Source organism: Leptonotus elevatus, chromosome 7, assembly GCF_054856555.1.
Source record: "Leptonotus elevatus isolate MCC_2025b chromosome 7, RoL_Lele_1.0, whole genome shotgun sequence".
Classification (NCBI taxonomy): Eukaryota; Metazoa; Chordata; class Actinopteri; order Syngnathiformes; family Syngnathidae; genus Leptonotus; species Leptonotus elevatus.
Genome location: NC_141245.1, coordinates 8,466,264 through 8,490,971, shown reverse-complemented (window position 1 = coordinate 8,490,971; position 24,708 = coordinate 8,466,264). Strand labels below are relative to the sequence as shown.

The following is a 24,708-nucleotide window of genomic DNA, read 5'->3' as shown; positions in this document are numbered from 1 at the left end:
CAAACAGCAAGAAAAACATGGTTGAAAGGTTTCCACTAAAGTGCACTTCTGGAATTCATCTTTATTTTTAATTGACATTTAGTTGTTCACGCAATTACTTACAAGTTTCCAGAGACAATCTGTCTGCTGATTTGCATAAAGTAGCCTTTGTTTCCACAATATGCAAATGTAGTGTGATGACTCGTCGCTCAAACTGCAGCACGGTGCACCTGCAGTGAATTTCTCAGCTTGCTATATTAATAATAGGAAGCTTGGAAATAAATGGATATTGTGGAAACATTCTTACCAAGGATGACAACATGCAGTCATTGTACATTTCCTATACAATAGTTCTACAAAAACCACATAACTGATTTCACAAATGTTACTAAAATTAAGTTGATGTGCCTTTTATATGGATGATATGAATTTTTGTTTTTGTTTTGTTTGTCTATCAGGAACAAGTGTGTGTGTGTGTGGTCTTGTTTTTGTTACATAGTGGGGCCAACATTTCGGGATTTCACAGAGTTGTGGGGCCCACCCGTCCATGTAGGGCTATTTTGCTGGGCCCCACAAGTTAAGATCTCTTTTTGAGGTTCAAGACTTGGTTTTAGAGTTTAGGTTTGAATTGGGTTATGGTTGAGGTTAGGGTAAGGAATAGGGGTAGGGGTAGGCAATCATTTTTGATGGTTGGGGTTAGGGGAAAGGGCTAGGAAATGCATTATGTCACTGAGATGGCCCCACAAAGATAATAAAACAAACTTGTGTACGTGCGTGCGCGTGTGTGTGTGAAAGAAAGAGGAGGAGGGGTTGTAGAAGAACCACAAAGTGTTGATGAAGGTGTCTCATTCCCCCTCCTGATGACGCACTACGGACCCTAGTGAAATGTCCCAGTTGGTAAGCATGAGATGGGGAGTGTGTTGTTTTTTTACAGGTGGTCCCAAGGGTGTGCTTGCTTTTCCAGTTAAGCCGTGTGCATGCTTGCCCATGTTTAACCTGATAAGGGCTCAAATGAATTTCTCATACAAGGCAAGGGTTACAGTGTTAATTACACACTTCTTTTTTTTTAAATGTGCAGCAAACAAAAGTCATTTTTCATGGACTGTTAATCTTTTGGATCCTTAAGGCAAATTGGTGCCAGCTGTTGCCATGGCGCTGATACAACACAGGATAAGCAATGCAGCAGGAAATAAATGTGACCTTGTATTTGTCACATTTGCTTGTTTCCTGGGCTCCATCAGTTGCATTCCCTGGCCATTGTCACATCATTACTGAAGCATCTCAGCTACTCAGGTGGCTTTGACTCTCAAAATTTCACCTCTTCATTATCACTTCTGCTCTCCACACCAGTCATCAGACATGCAACTTGATTCATTGAGTATATATAATTGTTCTTTTTTTATATGGCCAGTGTAGTTTTATATGCATGTACTTCCCTATTTAGTATTTTGTAACTCCCATATATCAAGCAGCAGTCTTGTGTGTTTTATGTTGGACCAACTATACAATATATTTATACATGACTGATTTAAAAAAAGAAAAGAAAAGAAAAAAAAGACAGATTTTCAGTGGTGCACATTCCAGACAAACCAGGATGTCTAACGTGGGGAACACAACTGCACACATATTAATTTTTCACGATAATGCGAGAACAGAAGCATCATATCAAAACAAACAAAGCGTAGACCTGCAGCACGGCGGCCGCTGCCTTCTCCAAAGATGTGTGACGTCGCAGGAAAACTATCTATTGTAGTCAATGAGTTGGTATTCAGACTTACAACATAGCCAGATGCTTTTCTTTTAGTCTCCCTCAACAGTGTAAGCTTTAGGTTGCTTGATAATTGGCTATTGCTCCATTTCACATGACAATCAATGAAGCCTGTGGATTGGCCGAACTTGCTGTTGACCACACACAAAGATTTGCAATCATAAATATTGAACAGGTTTATTTATAATTGTTGGCCCAGACCAATTTCTGCACAGACTAGGGAGGATAAATAAATTTTAACACACCCTGCACCAGAGGGTAATCACTTAGTATACTTTTTTTTTTAAGGTATCTGAGAATAGTGCCTTTTTTATACAACATATAGTATGAGCGCACTGTATAGTGAGAAAAGGGCTTAATGCCCATAAAATTCAAAATACTGTGGCAATTGTTTTGATATTGTCACAGGTTACAGTTTACATGAGTAGAGATATGCATTTGAATTTTTGTGACGATTTAAAGCATTTTTGTGACGTTTAGCTTTTGTACATTTATAGTTGTGCTCAAAAGTTTACACTTTGGGTATGTAAACTTACAAGCACAACAGTATTCCCTGAAACCTTAATGAAAATGTTGAAGTTTAGATCAGGATCGGACGATAATTTTTTTGTATTTAACGCAATATCAGTGCTCCACTGTAATTTCATAATTTGCCCGATCAATCAAGGACGTCATTGATCGGCTCCACGAAATTAAGACATTACAGGAAAAAACCTCGTTCATGCTGAAATCGTTCTGTGCTGCCATTGTGTATTGTGTAAGCCTGAAAGCTAATCTACATTTAGCCTTGCCGCATGTGTGAGCAAAAAGCCTTTGCGCTGGGAAACGGAAGTTCTGCTGTCCGTAGGCCGGGCAACAGCGGTCGATTATAAATAAAAGTTGTTTAAATAGATATATTGCTCCAGCTTCTGACTGAATCGGTGATCGGTTATCTTTTTTTTTTCACTGATTGGTGATCAGCCCCAAAATCCTGATCATGTAAAGCCTAATGTTTCTTGTACACATTTCTATACTTGAGATGAAATTCAGTCAATATCAATCAATCACAGCACTTTTCATGCATAAAATGCAATTCAATGTGCTTTACATGAATTTATCATCAACTCCTCCTGCCAATTATCCACAAGGACACAGCCATGTCCCCTTAACAAGCCTTTTGCTCTTTCCCATACCTTTTCTCAAAATGGTATTGCATATTCCAGCATTAACCAACAATCTAACCAAGGGTGGTGAAAATGTGAACTCTGGCAGAGATAACTTTTGTATTTACGTCAAAGGATGAAATGATTTAACACTTTGGTTCAAGAAAGGCACAGTGGCCATGTATTTCAGACAACAGATGTTTGAAAATGATTGCGATTAAAGTGTATAAATAAACTTGTCACATAATAGTGCAGTTTTTGGAGTCATTTCCTTAGCGTCTGTATGACTTCCTGTTTCTGACAGGCCCTGATGGATGGATGGTTCAAAAAGGAGGAATTAAATGTATTTATTAGTTCACAGACTAGTAATCGAGAAGCGGTGGAGGGAAGGAATAGCATTAGCAATATGATAGGAGATCTGAATAACAGTTGGTAAATGACTGAATTATTTCTCTTCATGTTGTTTTTTTAAGCTCTTGTTTGGTGAGGTAGCATTTCAGTTTTGATGTCCTTGGCAACGGCACAGCACGCAATAGGCTGATAAGCTTGCACATACTGTGTGTTCACACGGTGGGACGGAGCACCATTCATTCCTTATGTTGTTGGGGATTCAAATTGTTTTCACAAAGAACATGCAGCACAAAACATGTACTTTATAAACAGGCACATGATGGTTCAAAGTTCAGACTAGGGGTAAGAGTGCATGTGGTAAATGTCATGTCAGTAAATGTCACGTCCTGTCTTCTGGAATCATAGAAACGTGAAAATGAGTGTGTTTGTATGTGTGTTTATGTTTGTGTGTTCGTGTGTGTCCACAGAACAAGGGAGAGTACAAAGAAATTGCCAACAAAAAGGTAGAGTGCAGGGAGAGATTGAGGGGGAGTCCTCTGTGAAGAGGGAGGACAAGTGGGCGGTACTTGCTTCATCTCCAGCCAATCAGAGAAAAGGGACAGGATTTAGAGGACAGCATGTAGGGAGCAGGCAGCAGCAGTCACAGAGGGAGAGGAAGGAGAGCATGCTAGTGAACGAGGGAGAGGAGACGAGTCAGAGGAAGGCAGAGAGATGCAAAGCTACAGAGTCTGTCAGGCTGTCTGCTGCAAAACTCTTCATTCTCGCATTAAACAACACATTGTGTTCTGGAAGACCAACGCATTGGTGCATTGCAGGAGTTGGGGATGCAGATAGTTCACCTTGGACTGAAGTCTAGGGCCAACAGTACCAATTTGGACCTTTTGGGATTACTACCAACTAATTAGCCTTCCTCAAAAAGCGGCATTGGATCTGACAGCTGTTCAAACCAAAAGTAGACAAGCCTCCGTTGTCTCGCACAAACTTAGCATATGTCTCTGAAAAAGACATTCTCGAAGATTTAAGGCGCCGACTTTTACAGCTCACACTGGAACCCCAAAAGGCCACGACCAAACCGAGCCATTCGGCGAGGAGTCCCGGAGCCAGCGTGACCTTGGAGCAATTGTCACCTGAATCCACTCTGGAGGCTCCCAGCATGTCTCAGTCCAGAGGGCGCTTACACAATAAAAAAGCCGGCATTCGGGCTGCAGTGATCCTGATTGGACTACTGCACAAGTCTCGTAAAGCCAAGGAGAAGGAGAAGGAGAAGGAGAAGGAGAAAGAAGAGAGTGAAGGGTGGGTGAAGTTCATTGTCTGATCAGGCTGGAAGGCTGTGCAGGTAGTTTATACGAGTGTGTGAGACAGTACGGCTCTGTTGGCTGTCTGCCAAAGTAGGAACACATGCTCACACACACACACACACACGCGCCAGTCCAGCATGGGGCATGCTTGCGAAGAAAGGTTTACTGGTTACAATTTATGTTAAGTCATCTTTGTGTGTTCCGTTTGGTTCAGTGGATTTATATTTACAGTTTTATTATAGGTCCTCTTTTTACTGGAGTTTGCTATCGTGTGTGTGTGTGTGTGTGTGTGTGTGTGTGTGTGTGTGTGTGTCTGTCTGTGTCCACACTCGAGTGCATTTGGGTCAGTGGAAATGAAAATAGGAAAAAAGATGGAGAGGAACAGCATCATCAGAGTTAAGAGTGAACAAAGGTCCATTCTGAGTGGTTTTGAAGAGCAAACATTCAGTTCAGTACACTGAGTGAAGGGAACAAAGACATTAGCCAAGCTGTAAAAGAGGAACATGAGGAAAATAAAGACTTGTAACTGGCGCAGCGAAAGAGGTTGTTGTACATACAGTATAAAGGAGAAGTTCCCACTCATCTATTCCTGTACTGTATATCTGCTTCTTGACAGTTGTTGCTGTATACTCAAGCATCTTGAGTGGGTACTCGTTGAAGGCTGTACTGATTACGCAGTGGTCTCTAGTTTTAGCACAATGTGAACACATGTTGCTTTGGGTGTTTCCTAACTCGCTCTAGGTGAGCCCTAAGCTTACATACGATCAATTGCGCAATAGTAACAGCTGGTCTTGAATTAGGATAAAAGCTCCAAATGAAGCATGCCAACATCCGCTGTCCATTGCGGACAACTATGCAAACACTGAGCTGCTCTTGTAAATGAACCGTTTTGCACATATTATCTTAATGTGCACCGCTTACAACCTCAGAGCAGCTGCTGGAAACATACCACCTGTTAACAAACAGTTTTAGGATGCTGTAAACTTTTGGAGTGACTCGCGTAGTTGAGGTGGATATTGTTAAAATGCTTGGGACTGTGTTTGTCTGTTTCTTGAAAAACAAACTGGCACTGGCATCTCCATTTCCAGGTTAGGACAAGTCTAGTTTCTAGTCTAGTTTGGGAGTTTGGCAGACTGCGCTTCGCCATGCTGAGCGTTCCGGCATTTCGATTACAGGTAGTCCTCTAGTTATGAACATCCAACTTACAAACATAAAAACAAGGGCTGACTGATGTCCATAAATGCCATATTTCGCACGCAAGTTAATATTTTTAAGTGCACACCACATAATACATTACGGTACAGTACTGTACTATAGTTCCCCTCTCTGCCACAACCCCGCCGAGCAGCATCGCATTTCAACTACCTCTTTCCGACGATGTACGGCACAGTAGCCACGGCGCACGCACTCTTCATGCACCCAATATTAGCGCCAGACTGTGAGTACGTTTCAGAAGAAGAAAAGTAGCCCTCAGTCGTCTTCCTTGTCGGCGTAGCCTAGTAGCAAAACATACAATATCTCTTCAGCTTCGAAATAACTTGAAGCTGACTCGGCAGTCGCCATCTTGACTTGTTATACGCGCCAATCACATTCATGTGCACTTCACGGACAGTCGGAATACTTTCCTGAGAACGTTACACCCAACAATGTCTTCCACTTCAGCAGCCTCACATGAACTCAACTCAACTAACTCCTCCACCATCTATGTACAGTAAGCATGTTTTTTTTTATTGCATTGTACTGGGAAAAAATTTAATTTGTATTTTTAATTTAATTTATGTACTGTATAGAAAATATATACTGTATATAATTTAATTTGTTTCATTAAAAAAATAAAAATAAACATATTTTTATTATTTAAAAAAAATAATTTCATAAAATTTTATTCTCAAACTAAATTTAATCTCTCGGAACTCATTGTGTTTGTAAATTAAGGATGACCTGTTCGAGCCTCCGGCGCACCTTAACGATTCGGTGACAGAGTAGAATAGAACTTAGACCAGCTAAAAGCAGGTCACACACAGAAGCACGATTGAGGGAGGAAGGCGTTCTCCAAGTACCCACATCACTGCGGCCAACTTTACATCATCGGCAAGTGGCAATCTTCTTGCTGATCCTTATAAATGTACTTTGCGTGTGCTGATCGCCTGCATGGACTCCATCGAGTCTGTTCATTTGTCACTGAATATAAAGAGAATGAGGGGAATGAAGGAATCCGCTTCGATTGGCCGGAAACCAAGTCAGCTGTGTTCACTCCCACAACTGCACGCGTCTACAAAATACCCTAAGAAAGAAAACTTCACCCATGTGCGTAGTTAGACCATGCTTTGTGCTAGACTTGCGTTGAGAGGTTCCATGTTTATGAAAATACAGTATTACCACTAATAGAATGAAAGGGCATCGACATTTGAATTCAAAATAAGACACGCTGAAAATGTATTCAAAATGCTTATGTTGTTATACCTGACCTCCGGGTGTTTGCATTATTGCGTGTGGACTCAGAAAGTGTCAAATGAACCCCTTGCACATTGCTGGATTAACAGCACAAAATGGGCAATTGTGCCAGACGTCCTGGAGCCTCTAAAAGCTTCACATTTCCTCTGCTGTTATTCATTTATTGTCATTTAGTAGCAACAACCTTAAAGGATCACATTTAGTTGGAATAACAACAACCCCTAAGGTGAAAGTTGATTTGTATGCCATGCTAATTTTCACTATTTCAGTAAGATGTTTAAACCTAAATTATGAACGTTTGTCATCCAATATACAGAAAACCAAACAAGAATCAATGGCAACAGCAAAATCAGTTGTGTGGCATTGGCGGTGATGATTTGGCAAATGTTTAAACCTACATTCTCATCTCCACTGCTTATCTCATAAATTCATGTTCCTTACAAATGTGGCATCTTTTAAAATGGCAATAAACGGGCTAATTACAAATACAAATATAAATAATTTACCTCACACAAATTTCCTTACTTTTTTTGCTATGTTTTCTTGTTGCTAGGCAGATTTCTTAGGACTCAATGGCAAATTGGCATTTGCCAGTTCTACCCACTAGGCTGCTTGAATGGTAAACTGTGGGGCTGACAGTACCATGCCTTTGGAAAGACTCCAGAGCACCACTAAGAATCATGAAATAACATAATTTATTCTCAGTAATTGTGTAATTGAATCACCGCTCTCTATTGAATATAAAATACATATTGGAAGAAAAGAACAGTGTTTACGTGTGGCGCTGCCCCCTGCTCCTAATGCATTTGCCATTGTGTGCGCCTTTGATTTGTGTTATGGCTTCTGTGTATTTTTTCTGCTCATAGCCAATGGCAACCATATACACGGGTATCAGGACAGTTGAAATAGCCTGAGGCAGCCGTATAAAAACATAGCACGGCTGTCATTTCTATTGCTGTAGTGGTGTCACATTCGGATGGCAATTTTAGACAGCTTTAACTTGCTGTTGTTCGGTGCATGATTGCACCCTTTTCGGACTTTTATATCACCGCTATTTGTCTTTCTGCCTCTGTCAGTGGCAGCATTGCCTGACCATAAATGTGCCTTTTCTGACAGTGAATGCGAAGATAAATGACATACTGATTGTATTATGTCAGTGGATAAGTATGCAAATGTTCCATCTATCTTTCGGAGTCTCATGTGTGTGTTCTGCTCGCCCTTCTTTTCCCTGTGCTGGGAGGGCTGCGATGTGTATTTGCTCTCCATTAAGTTGAACAGCATGAGGCCAGCTGCTTGTATCTGAATGTGTACCCTCTTTGCATGAATGTCCTTTACTGATTCTTGTTGTTGTTCTTGTTTGTGTGTGTGCGCGCAATGGTGCGTTTGTGTGAGCATGTTTGTTTACAATATGTGTGTCGAGGTTGTTTATCCTTTTCTGAGTGGATCCGAGCCATGCCATCTCTACCGATGGTGGAAATTGCATTTTAACCGTCACATACCACTTTTGTCTTGTTTTTATAGAAAGTAACAATAAAAACGGGAACCCCTTGTTTATCGTGAGGATAGGTTCCAGACCAGAGCAATTTAAAAACGTATAGCTTTACCACTCTCACATGGTTAAATTTCTTGTTAACACACACTTAGCATAATTTTTAAAGTATGTGTCTGTTTCACTCTCGCTCATACAGTTTTCCAAATAATAGCTGTTTATTTGTCACTCCCAGTTGAGGTTGACTGTAAAACAGACACATTTAAAAAACACATCTAATATTGTATATTCAAACAACAAAATGTTTAACCAAACCATAATTTTGTCGAATGAAAGTGTGCTAGTTTATAAAGCAAAATGCCATAGATAGTAGAACTGAATGATATGATATTCATGCCAGAAATATCGAAAACGATATGATACGATAAGATTAAAGGCTCACAGAAATTAAGTTTTTTTTTGGGGGGGGTTACGAAACATGGTGAATTGCGCAATTTGTCACTTTTACTCATGACTGTCACCTCTGGCTAAAAGCCTAATTGCAGCCTCTGTGTCAAGCTCGTGCGTGGTGCGTGTGTGATTATGTACGTTGGAATAAACTTCGGTTGTTGTTGTTGTTTTTTCAGTTTTCTTGAAGTCTGAGCTGGAGTTTGGGCTGTTCTGTAAGCCAGCCTCTTCTTGTTTTGTCAGTTTCCATCCCAATTTTGTCATATGCTCGCTAACACAACACTACATATCGGCGGGAACGAGCATGATGTCACCCTTCACCTCTCCACCCATCCCCAACCCCAAGAAACTGTGCCGTGTTTGCCGCGAACACGCCACAGTGGGGCTCTTTGTACTTGTGCTCATCTGGGAATTGGTGGAGCATGCATCATGTAGAAAAAGCTTTAACGTGAACATTTTCAACTCCACAATACACCTTTAAAAGATCATAATACAATAGGCTGAAGAAAGTGTAGTTTTGATTAGAACTCACTAGCTGGGTTTGCATCCAACTGTTTACATTTTTTTAAGCGAATTTCCTGAAAATGTGCAAAACGGACATGATGAGGTGGGCATCGTCATTGACTGGAATACTTCTGCTGATTGTGGTGAGTACACATGGTCCTTCTCAATCCGTGTATTTTTGTGAGGCTTCGCATGATCAAGCATTCGCTGAAAGTGCTGAAGCACACGCCAAAAGGTGGGCACTTCCATTAATCATCAATTCCAGTCAATGACGATGCCCACCTCTGCATGCAACTTATGCCCGTTTCTCGGTTCTTCTTTTGCAAATATTGAGAGGGAATTGCGCAGTAGTTGGCCTTACACCAAAGAGATGTGATCCACCAGTAACTGCGCTGTGAGATGACATCATATGAGTTTGCTTTTGCAATTCTTGATCAACTGTAGCGTTTCGTTGCTGTTTTCCATCTAAAATTACATGAATATTCACTTCTTTAATTATAATAACAAATATAATAATTTCCGTTTAATAAAAATCAGGCGGAAGTTCTTTGTCATGGAGATGTTCATATTTCAAGAGATGTTTAAAGGTTTAGACACAAATACATAGCAGTTGGTGCATTCAGTATTTAACTCTATAAAGCATCTGTCATAGTAATCAACAACACAATGACTACGTTTACTTGCAGTCAATAATCGTGTTAAGGTCAGAATTCCGGTTTATGAAACAATCGAAGTCACATGTTTACATGCGTGGCGGAAAGAGTTACTCTCGTTTACATGTTCATTTGTGCTCGATTGGAATAACCCGTTCGGACTACGACACGCGGACAACGTAATTACGTAAATAACGTCATTTCCACGTTTAACTTACTATACGTTCAATAAAAGACATATGTATGTCACTCACCACGCTAAATAGTCGGTTTCCTCCTCGCTCCAGAAGTGTGGTTCTTTGCTGCAACTTGCAAGCGTCATGTTTGTTGACAACGGCTTCAGTATTTCCAGTGGGTTACACGCCAGAAGCACAGACTTATATACTTGTATTTACTGTCTGTGTATATAGGCACAAGCTGTGACGTTTTTGCTGTAGAGAAATAATATGAAAACGCAGTGGAGAAATCAATTCAAGGGAGGCTCCTTTCGCAAGTAGGACGAAGCTGCGCATACAAGTCGTGACTACATAAACCAAGATTCCTTGTGAATCAAGTCAGCGAAGAAGAAAGAAGACGAAGAAGACAATAGTGAGCATGCGCACAGAGAAAAACATTTACCCGATCTATCGAGGTATTCCGAACGCGTTTATATGAGCAAGAATCCTGGTTATGAAAGGAGTAACCCAGGGGTCTTATTCAGGTTTTTAAAACCCCGAATATGAGCTTATTCAGGTTTTTGCATCTGTTTACATGACCTTACAAAACCCGCATATTGCCAATATTCGGGTTTCAAAAGGATTATTGCCTGCATGTAAACATAGTTAATAAGAACAACTGGAAAATCTTGTGAATAATATGCACCCGTGTATAAACCGCCACCCTCAAAATATAATTTTTTTCTGCATGCATCCCGATTTGCTGGTGTCCTTTATTATCTGAATGAATAATATGAATGAATGAAGATTTATTACAAAATCATGTTTTCCTAACTATTGTTCTTGCACTCGCCACTCTTTTAGTTAGTTATTTTAGTGAGCTATTTTTATTTCATTACTTTGCGTTTAAATCTCCTTAACTGGTGTTTTTAACTGCTTTTAAATGTTGCACTTTTAATTACAGTATGAGTTACGTTGTATATGAAATGCACTATAAATAAATTATATATATATATATATATACACAATTTTACATTATTTAAAAACTCTTAATTCAGGAAAAACACTAACAGACGACGGAGATATATTGACAGAAAGTTTCATAATCTTCTGTCAGCATATGTTGCCAATCATTTTTAGAGGGCATCATATTCATGTGCACACCCCGGGCATCAGCAGTCAACACAGACCCTTGACAGGCAAGTCCTCTTTTGTTCGATGATATATTGATTTACAAGGCCATCGTAAAATTCTTGGAACAAAAGTATAGGTATACTGTACAAATCCTACAAAGGCCATTGTTATTATCCATTGTTTAAAAACAAATGTCACCAGTATATTTCAAACACAATATAACTTTCAAATACATCATGTGAAGTGTAAGTAATGTTTGTGTCTGCCATTCTTGGCCATCTTACACACTTTTTCCCTTGTCCTGTATTCTGCTCCAGCAGTTTATGTATTTTTTTTACTGACTCACTGGTATTTCCATTCCCCGTCACTCCATTTTTCCTGTACCAATGTTTAATGACTATCTTTAAACTGCTCGTGCCCTTTTCTGTGTTTTACCATTTTTGTAATGAGGAGTTATCCGGGACCAAAGTATGGTATTGAAACATCAATATACTGTAGGTATTCAGTTGCACTTAAAGCTACACTCTCTTTGCCGTAATAACAAACCGAAAAAAATATGCTTGTTGGCATGTTTGTTGACAATAGTCAACCATGTCTCAGGGTGTAATGGATGGGATCGCATTGTCTCTAACAAGTGTCCAGAGACCCCTCAAGACAGCCCTGCTCAGGGGATTGAAAGCTCTATTTTTAGTCTGCAGATTCATTTATTCACTCTACGTAGCTTGCTCTCTTTCAGCGATCCGTTTGACATCCATTCACTCGCTGCCTCTCCTTTCCTGCCTCTCAATAGTGCTCTGTCCCTTTCTGCAGGACCTTTTTTGCTCCAATGTGCTTATCAGCTAGTCTGAAGTAGTGCGGTGATTTGTGAAGAGACATATTCAATGTCCACTGGCAGGTTCTTTTGTACTCAGTCAGTCAGACTGGGAGAAATCATGCGAAGAGAAAGCCCAGTGAAAATGAACACAATTTGATATGGTTAATGGGATCTCAAGTTAAAATGAAAATGTAGAAATTAAACAACCAGGGCATTCACTCAGTCAAGGATAAAAGACAAAATAAATAAATAAATAACAGTTAGGTTAAAGGCATACTCCCACTAAACTTCTTTGCTGTATTGTTGTAACTTTCCTGATTTGGTTATCTATGTTAGCAAATCACATCCATACACTCCAATTAGCCTGACAGGAAATACAATTATTGCCCCCCACTTGTTGTCCATGAGTTGATAGAATTGATTTTAAAATCTTAACATTGGTATTTAAAATGCTCAAGCATCAGTCCTCTATCGGAGACCTGTTATGAGCCCGTGTTGAGATCTTCTGGGGCGATTCTACTAACAGTTCCCCAATGGGGCCAAACTTGTTTAAAAGGAGACAGAGCTTTTGCTGTTGGTCCCCTAAGGCTTTGGAACTCCCTCCTGGGGAGTTCTCAGGTGGACAAACTAGTGTCTGCTTTTAAATCTTAAGACTCACTTTTACTGTTTGGCATTCTCTTGGTGTCGGTTTGTTTCTATTTTATTGCACTTTCTTGTATTTTTCATCGATATACTGAGACTGTTCTTCTTTCTCATTACTGCCTGTTTTAATGTAAAGCACCTGTAAATGTGTTTGAAAAGACACTATACCAAGTAGTTATATTTCGATTGTTATGATTTTTATGTTTACTGTTATTATTTTTATACCCCATACCAGATGACTTTGGGCAAGAGGTGCGGTAATGCTCCGGTCTGGTCATTAGCCAATTACAGATTATCATTATGCGTAATACATAATAGCAGTAGTAGTAGTATTGTGTACAGCAATTATGTGACACGGATCTGAGCACTCACACTAATCAAATGTATCAGACTTCAGGTGTCAGTCAAAGAGTCTCAAAAAAGGCATGGATGCCTATTTGTGAGTATGCTGTAAAATGGTTTAGACCCTCTTGGAAGACTTTATGACAGTGGTTCTTAACCTTGTTGTAGGTACTGATCCCCACTAGTTTCCTATGGGCATTCACAGAACCCTTCTTTATTATAGGGTTTATTAGCGAGTAAAATGAACAGGGTGAGTAGCCTTTTCATCGAATCTTGCTATCTTCACCTTGAATTCAGAAAGTGTTATGTTTTTGTATTCCCCATCTCCATGTCGCTTAAGGTAATGTTGATTTTGTTTTGCTAGCAAGCTAGTTGTGCTGGACTACAATTGCTCAACTTGGCATTGCAAATCATGCAGTTAGGAGGCTGACTCCCATCATTCAACTCTGTATTTATAGAACACTTAAAACTAGGTCTCTTTTCTTAAGATGGAATTCAGGGGCAGCAGATACAAAGAAAACAGCAGAGGCCCCAGAATTGAACCCTGTGGAACGCCATACGTTCCATTATACATGTGAATTCATATTACACATATTCGTCGGACCACTTTCTTTTTTTGTTTGAGCTAGCCAGTATTAAGGGATTACCATTATAAATATATCACACAACGTACCATCACAATTGCCACAAGTTGACTACTGAGCGCACCAAATCTAGGCCATGCTATGTAGCATGGTCACCTGCAGCCAATAATGGCCAAGCGCGGCGTATCATCCCGGATCATTTGAGGCGGAGTGTCTGTCTTGATGTCCACTGAACCCTTAGACTGACTCTGAACTCCTGCGGTTTGATCAAACCCACTGCTTTATGAGAGCATAACACTTTAAACAGTACATTGATTTTACCAAATATATTTAAAGTCAGGGCTCTTTGTATCTGGGCATTGGTGAATTATACTTGATATAGACAAATCTTTAACATTAACAATAACATTTTAAAGTCTGCAATACATCTTTAAGGGGCCTCCCTTAAGTCTTCGATTCTACGCTTCCATGAGACTAGGCTACAACTTGGAATGACAACCCTATCATATCATACTTTCTTTTCATCCATCTATTTTCCATACTACTTGTTCTCATTAGTGTGGCAGGTCAGCCGAGTCTTATTTGGCCAAGAGGTGGTGTACCATATTAATCTTTAACTGACATTGTAAAAGTTGTAAATGGCTGCCCAATGGCTCCTGTTACTTTAAAATATTCTGTTCTTGCAGGGGAGCATTTCTGCTCCGTCACTTTAGTGCAGCATACGGGTAAAATACCTTTGATTAGACATTAAGTGCAAATTATAATGTAGATGATATTACAGTAAGACTCAAAGAAGCCTTTTGAGTAATATCTCATTGCTTAACTTTTACCTGTAGCACAATCCTGGCAAGAGTGTATATTTTTTATTCTTCTATTCTGGTCCCTACTATTTCCTTCTGCAGCAGTTTGCAATTCGGGAAGACATAAGGCAAATATTTTGTCGCTAAACCAACCTGGTTGCTATGGGTGCAAAACAATGACACACACTTTCCTTGGCTGGGACCGGCAAGTGTGCCTGGGATGGTGAGAATGTTGCTTTGTGGCTGCAGTCTAACGCTTTCATGAATCACTTCTTAATATTCTACTAAGTGAAAGCGTTAACAATGAGCAGGTGATTATGAAGTGATGATTCATGTTAACTGTTAATTTATGTATTCATGTGTGGTTACAAGATGTCCCAATCACTTTGTTATCCCACTACAGAACACTTCACCAGGGAAAGAAAGAATGTGGACGAATACACTTAATGAGGTGCAGGTGACATGAACGGAAGAAAAAAGACAGTTGGGGAGTTTGGCTGACACTAAAGGAAAATGGGAAACTGGCTCGTACAAAAAACGACTCCAATACAGGACAAGCATGTACTCAAGAAATATTCATTAAGTCCATAAACAGAAAAAGAGCAGTGTCAAATGAAGCAGGACACATTACAACATGAGCATTAACATCTGAACTACTAAAAAATGCATCTTGTACGTACTGGAAAAAAAAATGGCCGTTTGGTGGAAAACGAGTTCTATGTATGGTGGAATGAAAAATCTGTGATTGAATCATTGTGATGCCTGCGTAGTGAGTTGTCCCTCACTTCCATAGTACTGGGGGTAGTAGATTTTTTACATTAAGGACATTTGCAGTGCTACACTTTTTTTTTTAAATATGTCATTTTTTGCAGATGATACAAATTTGTTTTGTTCTGATTAAAAAAATAATAATTTGAGAATTAGAAATTCTTATATTTTGGTTTGATGTAAATAAATGGTCTCTTTATATATATAAAAAAAACAAATGTATGGAATTTGGGAATCAGAAAAAAATAAAAGTGGGTAACACAAAATAAATTGTAATGTTAGTATTGTATGAATTTTTGAAACAAGATTTCTTGAAGGTATAATAGATAATAAGTTAACATGGAAACAACATTGTTACATCAAAATGGAGAAGAAATAGCCCCGCACAGCACAGAAAAAGATCCACTGATGCTTGTGGTGTCAGGAATAAAATTCTGAAAAATGAGAAAGATCCACCGCACACAGCTGAAAATTGAGCCACAATTTATTGACTTACATAACGCGTTTCGCCTCGGACTTCATCAGGCTATGAAGCCCTATTCATAAATAGCCTGATGAAGCCCTAGGCGAAATGTGTTGTGTAAGTCAATCAATTGTGGCTCAATTTTCAACTGTGTGCGGTGGACCTTTTTCTTTTTTCATAGTTACATCAAAGTTAACATTTCTAAAACGATAGCAATATTTAAGTCAAGACATTCATCTTTTCTTACATATATTTAATTATTATCAATATGATTTAAGACTGTACAAAAAGCTGTAAAATGAATTAAAAGGAGAAGTGTTTCTGTTGTTGGAGTTAAATATTGGAATGATACAAATATAATTCTGAACATTTTGGATTCACTTTTTTTTAAGTACTTAATGTAAAGTTAAGGTAAATCTTCAAAGCAAAAACTGTGTGAATAGCTAAACTTTGCTTGCACAGTAAAATCAAGCCAAATTCAAGACTTTGCCAGAAGCTAACACGAGCACCTACAAAGAAACACAAGAATGGTCAAATGCATGGAGACGGAAGTAAAAAAAAAAAAAAAGTATATATATATGGCTATGCTTGTAAAGTTGCTACCTTCATGATGCCCGTTGAGCGCAAGAAAAAGTGAGTCTATCGAGGTCTCGACTTTGACATTGGTGTTTATTCTGAGTTACGAGCACGCTACCGCTTAGCAGTAATACAATGCCAAGTCTCATGCTTAGTCAAAAAAGAGAAAGAATAAAAACGTGTTTTTTAAGACGACTTCTAAAAATGGACAGGCTTGCCCAACATTTAGTGGGAGGTGATTCCAAAAAGAGGTTACCTGTGATGTTTCTTGTTTGCTTTCACGTCAACAATCAAACAGACAACAACACTGTCAATAGCGGCTAATTATTTAATTTTACTTCATAAGTAAATCTTTTAAAATTAATTTTAATTTAAAACAATTACAAATATTAGTAATCGTTACAAATATTAGATAAATAATAAACACATATTAGGTGAATGTAAATACAAAAAGACAAATAATTCAAAACTATTATATCAAAATATTGCACAAAAATACAAATCAGTCAAAAATACAAATTTGTTAGACAAAAAAACAGACAAAAATATAAGAAACAAAATCAGACAAACATATGCTATATTATATGCTACAAAATATTGGCAAAAATACAAAAACATTACACAAAATATTCACTGAAAATACACACAGTAGAAAAAAATTAATTATAATGAATACAATAAAATATAAATTATTTCACAAGAACTACTAAATTACTTCAACCATTTATTGAATAACCTTTTCTTCGTCAGCAGAAGTGTTCCTGCTTATTTTTTTGCCAGGGGGTCATTGTGTGGAGTTTGCATGTTCTCCCTTTGCCTGCATGAGTTTTAACCGGGTACTATATGGTTCCATCCCACATTTCAAAAACTTGCATGCTAGGGTAAATATTAGGTTTGTAGGCGACTTTGAATGGTTTGTCTATTTGTGCCATCACGTAACTGGCTGAGGACCAGTTCAGGTTGTACCCTGCCTCTTTCCCAAGTAACACCTGGAATAGGCTCCAGCACGCCCGCGACCCTGCTGAGGATATGTGGGAAAAAAATGGATGGATGAAGTTAACCTGGAAATTTCTCTAATTAAATTGTGTTAAATGTATTAAATGACTACAGTACATTTTATGTAGTCATTAAAGGCTGTCTAGTCTGTCTGACAGTATTATTTATATTGAGTAACAGGCCCCCGCCCGTCCTTAAAAGCCAGCATCAGCCTCTTAAAGTGCTGATTAGAGCTGTAACTGTCATGTCTGATATGTAATGTTTTACACACACGCATACACACACACACACCGTCTGGAAACAGCCCTTGTCCCTTTCCATTTCCTCCACTTACATTTTCATTAACTAATTAGAAGAACTACCAGTTGCATAATTGGCCAGTCAGCATGAGGATCAGGCTTCTTATTAAGCTTCATACGAAAAATTAGATCTAAATGGAAACAGAAGCATCGTCAAAGCCCAAAGGACAAACTTCATGGTCATGGTTCACACTCTGACTCTATGTCCTTAAATTAACCCAATTTGAACCTACTTCATAGCTTCATTTCTTCTTCGTCAGTGTGTATACATTCTCATGATCATAATAGGTCCATAAATGGCAGAAAGAGGGGCAAAATAATATAAATATCCCTAAATGCGATACAGCAAATCTCTAGATCTCTAAAACTGACCACCATATTGATATACATACTTGTTGGAGGGACTAGAGTTGAACTGTGAAGGTGACTGGTTCGACTGGTGTTGGTCAGCATACAATGGACAGCAGAGTGAAGATGTGGTTTGGCAGCTTTTTTTCTCACTGGAGGCAGCAAGGAACAGTACAGGCATTACAATATGTGCATGCGAGGTCGAGTAGTCTCCCATGCACTTTCCACCGCCCACGCAGAGTGCATATTTGGCTTTTGGTGATTTACACGTCAGATGAGTGCAACCTGAGCATCCATACTGGAGATGCATTGGATACATATTGATTTATATCTACTTACAAAAGAGGTGTGAAATGTGGAAAAAGAATATCAAAATTACTGTTCAAATCACATGGAAAAAAAGAGATATATGTTACAAATGGGCAAAAATATCAAAATTGACCTGAAGTGTGAAAATAGCCTTTGTCACAGAAATGGTAATACACACAGTGGCACTACAAATAAGTATTTTGGTATTTGGAACCTTTCTATCAATACTGGTAAATGAATACCTGTCAAATTGTGTCATTCATACTTCAACATTATTCTTGTAGAATTTTTCAAACGGGTGACGTACATTTGTACAATGTCCTGCACTCGTTTTACATCAACAAGGGGACAGATGGTGAAATGAAGTCAAAAATGTTGTCAAATGCTGGAAAAGCGCTAAAGTAGTTGATTACCTAAACTGATTAAAAGAAAGTGGGTGAATGAATATTTCAAGTATAATTTCTGGCATGGGCTTAATTAAATTCAAATGGTGACCTTGGACATGCATCATTTTCAGTGTTGGCATTCACCCACAGAGCCAAAACTCACATTTTAAAAAGCGGTTAATATGTTAAAAATCAGCATGTGTGTACTTAACTTGACATCATTTACTTTCACTGTGTTCTCTTCCTCACAAAATGTTTGTCATCGCTCGCTGAACCGACAGTTTGTCTAAGGTCGACTTGTTATTTCCTCAGTGAAAGTCCAAATGTCAAGGACAGGAGGTGCTTATCTTTCCACACCCTCGCAGCCATAGTTGCTACTGAAAAAGCAAATCATTTTTTACATGTCAGGGGCTTACGAACCGTTCTGAAGAACTAATTGGTTTCCAAGATCCATTTTGGACACTCGAGAAAAGTGTGGCATTTACCAACATATGAGAACACACACAACCAGACAGGAAATACTGACACACAATTAAGTTTAATGCCTAAGCAAAACACAGTTGTACTTGAAAATGTGCATACCCTTGGGGAATGGATTGTAAAATTATGAGGACAACTGTAAATATACAAAAGTTAAATGTCACTTAATGACACAAAAATACCAAAATTCACACCTTCATTTCAACTCAACCTCTGAAAATATCAATGAAATGAAAACATCAGCCTGTTGCCACCTAGCAACTGCCCCCAAATTTTTGGGGGGAAATCCTTTAGTTGATTTTACTTGTTCCAAGTGCGAGGGCAGTGGATGTGTCTGCCCACCCTGCGTAGCATGTGTTTAAAAACCTGGGACAGAACACCCCCAAAAAAACCTGCTCCAGGAGAGGCCAGCACCAATTGCCACAATGCGCCGAAATGACTCAGAGACAAGGAAAGGCAGCAGTGAAGGGAGCTTTGTTATTGGCATTGACTCCTTCTTGTAAATGGCTTTACGTACATCTGCCCTAAGATTATTCAGAAGCTAGAAAATTGCTTTTCTTTACAGGCGATATTATTGACACACCAACCTCATTAATTGTTACACACAGCCTTGCCAGTTTAAACCTGCCTTTCAGATGTTAGATATTTAAAAATATTTCACCACAATCTGTCTCAGGGATTCCAACGGCACAAAATGAACTGTGTGCCAATTTCACTTATTTGGAAGACGCAATGCTGGGTGTGCCCAGTTACTAGATCTGCTTCCACATCTGTCAACCTTTCATAAAATTGGGCAAGAAGTCGCCAGGTGCTCCAAGGAATTAAATTGGGAGCGGTGTGACATCGTTCATAAAGACTCATGCACTATTGAGATAACATTTGCTACCTGCATCCGCAAAGAGAGTCATTGACTGCTCATTTGGACCAAAGACATTGTCATTAGGGGTGGGAATCTTTGAATGTCTCACGATTCGATTTGATTCAGATTTTTGGGTATGTGATTCAATTCAGAATCGATTCTCGGTTAAGGACGATTTTTTTTATTAAAAATGATTTGATTGACAATGATTTTTGCTTAAATTTATAGATGTGCAAAGTCAGTCTGACTCACTAATGCTAATTAGCGCGCTACTTGCGGCACTTTTATCACTCAAAAGAATGGCTCCACGCTTCAAAAAAACTACTTTTATTGGAATAACTTGATCGTGACTTTTTCCTTCTACTTTCTAATGTGGCTACAACTTAACTGTATAAGACCACGTGGAACCACACTGCCCCTAAGTGGCCAAATCGAGTACAACATGAACAGCGCTCCCAATAAAGGCACACAGACAAAGGCAAGACAGTATTAAATAATTTAAATAAAATCAAATTTGGGACACTTAAAATCGATTCTGAATCGTACTAAATAAGAATCTCGATTCTTATAAGAATCTCGATTCTTATAAGAATCGATTTTTTGGGCACACCCGTAATTGTCATGCATGCCTCCACTACCAAATCAATTCAAATGAGATATGGCCTACTTTTGGCACACACACAAAAAACTTCATAGTCCAACAAATGCAAAAAATTATTTGGCTAAAATGGTTTCAAAAAAATCTCTCTCTCTTTTGTTCTCATTTTAAATCCATGTACGTTGCTAGTTGCGTCATCCTAAACTAGCACCAAGCTAGTTCAGCTCTCAAGCTGCGAGCATGGCTGCCAAATATTCCCCAAATTCCTGTGTTGAGGCAATTGTAGTTTACCGTGTTGTGAACCGCGTTGCGCCTCGCAGGGCGTTCCAGCAAATGCCCCCATGGCGCACCAGACACTTCAGTGACAGAAAGAAAACTGATCATCTTAAAAATGGGTGCATCTTCATTTTTGTGCTGGGGCAAGTCTAGTTTAGCATGTTTGTGACTTTGGTAGACCACACTATGCCTGGATAGGCATTCTGTCATATTTCATTGCACCCTGGGGCAGTTTAGTAACAAAAAATAGATGAGATTTTAGACTTGCTAAAACCAGGTCTAAGTGGTGACACAGGTTGCGTAACATGATGTTGGTGGATTTGGCTCAGGCACAGGCAGATAGATTCTGAGCTTCGCGGACGTGTGTGGGTTATGTCATAGTATGTAATTAAAAAATATGACAGCAGGATGGGACAATCCCTCAGAATTATTGCAGAACTCAATTAATTGAAGTGGAGATCTTTGCATCTCGTGAGTTGTTCCGTCATGTACTTGTAGACCCCGTGCCTCTCTGTGTGCTGATTTTAAATGAATTGATGAGGGTAACCGTGCACCTCATGCTCCTGATACCAAAGGATACGAGCGAGACTTGACAGATTTTCTGCTTCAAAGAGGTTGAGCATATCAAAAGCTGTAGCTGATTTATGTGGATTAAATCATATTACGTTAAAGAAATGTGAATGAATACATCTTGTCTTCCATAACCTGTACTCATTAATATAGTAAAGCTTGTCACAAAGACTTAGCAGACGTGAGTGATCCCACATATAATACATAATGAATGTTCTTTTTGTTCTTAAACACACTTAACGATCTGTCCACAGACAAAGAGTCTTGTCAGAAAAAAACCTTGAGATCTAGTGACTCTCCATGTTGCAGGATATTTTAATCATATCAAACTGACTGACGGTTCGTTCAGTACATCTCCACAGCAAACATTGTGTTTCGGCAGGAACATCGTGTGGCCCAGGGAATGCAGGAGACCCTCACTTTCAGCAGATTATTGAATGGGACAAACTGTTTCAATCAAAGAACAAGTCAAAGCAACGAAGGCAACTGGAAATTAGTTTTGAGTTCCTGCACTGTCAAAGCTTTTCAATACCATGTAGATGATTATAGTTGTCTGGTTAGGATGTGATTGATTATATTCTTATGTAGTTATACGCTGCTGACTTAAGATCCAAAGCGATTTAGTGCTGCAGTTTGTTGGCAGGCAGCATTTGATTGCTTTCTTGGTTGGAAAAACGATTTTCTTTGAATACATGTATTGGTAAGGGTTTTGTGTGTGCATGTGTGTGTATACTATACACAAAATACTTTGTGGAGGTGTGGGGCATGGGCCAAGCAAGAAATTATTCTATTTCTGTGTGGATCCAGATAAAAGTCCAGATGCTGTAACACCTCATTTTCACTTTAGCCTTGACACTCTAATACATTTAACACTGTAATTCTCTGACGGCCACAGTACTCTCTGCATAAACACATGTTGTCAGCCTTCATCTAAAGTTGCATTTACTTTATCATGAACAAATCAGTGAAATTACATTTTTTTTAACCTCTCTCCAGGAAACAGGAACTTTTGACCATCTCCAACGTCCCTCTGGGAGAATGTCCCCCGTCACCGCCCCGCACCGCTCCGCCCAGCATGAAGGTAGGATGCTTGCACACAGGCACACACATTTGAGCTAATAATCAAACGGCTTGCTTTCCCATCAACATTATCGCCCTTTAGGGTCACAAGACATGTTAAAGATCTCTTCTGAATTTAGTCCCAATGAGGGAGCATCTCAAAGTGGAGGAGGAATTTCGTTGATGAATTGCGACTCCTTAACGTAAAGATGTGACCGTTTATATGATCACATCGAAGGTCAGACGATTACAGGCTGATGGTTAATCTCATCAGGTGTTTCAGTTCTACTCATAAATGAACACTTAAGGCAACTATTGACTTGTATGTGGCGGTTGAAGGTGGCGTTTTTGTTGGGAAATGATCGATTGCAATAGAATCCCCCATGTGAGAATAATTAATAATTTATTCTTTGGCCAATTGGATTGTGGCACTGGGACATGTGAAGTTCCATTTGTGCGTGACTCATTTTGCATTTTGGGGAAAACGTAAGGCTAGCATATGCGCCATCTAGGAAATGATTTTAGGTGTGATGTTTTATTAATCATTTTATGGATTTTCTTTGTTACAGTTTCTGATAGAAGATTTTTTTTATGACGGCCGATTTGCAGAGCAATATACTGTACAGTATCCACATAATCCCATCTCTCGCTTGACAGCATGTCACCTTGAACAAAGCTGTAATTATTGAGAGAAATAGTGTGGAAAGGAGGAGCAGAACTGAATGACAATTTCTTCTCATGGCATCAAACACACAAAGTCTGGAAGTTCAAGGAGTCCATACAGGGCTGGACTGGCCATCTGGCATTCAGGGCAGATGCCCGGTGGGCCGGTGTCCTTTGGTGCCATTTTACCTGAGAGACTGGCCCACAATTTAGAAGGAGCAGCCCATTCATCCATTTACAATATGGAGATTAGACTAAACAAAAAAAAAACATGAGTGGTAGAGCTACATGGTAGCAAATGGCGGTCGGGAATCGGGCTGGGCCAGCGGGCCTAAGACAAAATGCCAGGGCCGATTATTTGTGCCAGTCCATTCCTGAGTCCATACAAATACAGATATAATTAATACCACATCCATTCTGCAACCCACACATGTGACCCATTAGAGGCATGAGTTGACCCAACCTGCAAAAATAATAGCGGTGACCTGGCCAGCATTGTCAAGAAAAATATGTCTGATGCTGTTATGATATCAGTATCTATAAGAAACAACATGTAGTTAGTTACTGATCAAATCCACTTTAATGCTGCTGCTAACTGAGGATTTAGGTTTCGCTCTGTGTTTATTTCCTCTCAGTTCTCAGACAGATGAACATTTTGTTATCAATCATAGCAGCAGGATTAAAGTATAAATACTGTAGCATCACAACAGAGGCACCGAGATGCTGCTTCTCTCTAATCTTAGAGGGGAAATCAACCCCGAAAATTTCTTGACAATAACATGTAGTATACGCCCCCACTAATCCGAACGCGACATTCTGCACTCAAAATCCACTCATTTTTATCCAACTCGGGGGCGGCCATTTTGCTACTTGGTGTACCTTGAAAATGACATCATAGTTGCTCAGGGCTCAGGTAACGACCTATCATGTCACGGCTAATGTTTTCTGAGCTTCGTGTGACATTCACATGCAGCCGTGATTGGTCGTTAAGCCTTGAGCAACTGTGGTGTCATTTTCAGAGGTAGGCGCTTCCGTTAATGCAACGGCCCGTCGCTCACGGATGCCCACCTTTTGGCGAGTGCTTCCGTAATCGCCCCGATTGACGGACGTAAACATGCTTCAGTCGGTGCTCAGTCGGCGTATTTTTACCAGGCTTCGCGCCATAAGGCTCACCTAAAATGCAAAGCACTCAGCGAAAGGTAGGCATCCGTCAGTGATGTGCCGTTGCAGTAACGGAAGTGCCCACCTTTGGTCATTTTCAGTCGACAGCAAGTGGCAAAATGGCCGCCCCCTCAGACGGATAAAAATGGGTAGATTTAGCTGCTTTATTCATATTCCACAAATATAATATGAATTAAGTGTTTCGACTAGTTGGGCTGGATAGAATATATTATTGTAAAGAAAACTTTTGGGTTGACTTCCCCTTTAACTAGGAATCCAGTAGGGGTGGGTGGTGCATTTCGGACATGGACCCATCCTGCACCTTCAGACATCACAGTGAT

General features: G+C 39.4%; 1 protein-coding gene across 6 annotated transcripts in view; it reads left to right on the top strand.

Annotated features, from left to right (window-relative positions):
- rap1gap2a (RAP1 GTPase activating protein 2a) overlaps positions 1 to 24,708 on the top strand; it is a 93,117-nt gene that overhangs the window by 40,618 nt on the left and 27,791 nt on the right. For 4 of the 6 annotated variants that reach the window (XM_086080499.1, XM_086080500.1, XM_086080498.1 and 1 more), the window contains one exon: positions 22,481 to 22,565. In XM_086080499.1, coding sequence (XP_085936625.1) covers positions 22,481 to 22,565 — 85 coding nt within the window. Of the gene's footprint in view, positions 1 to 3,873; positions 4,534 to 22,480; positions 22,566 to 24,708 lie in introns of those variants that run through there. The other 2 variants (XM_086080497.1, XM_086080496.1) reach the window with 1 other exon arrangement.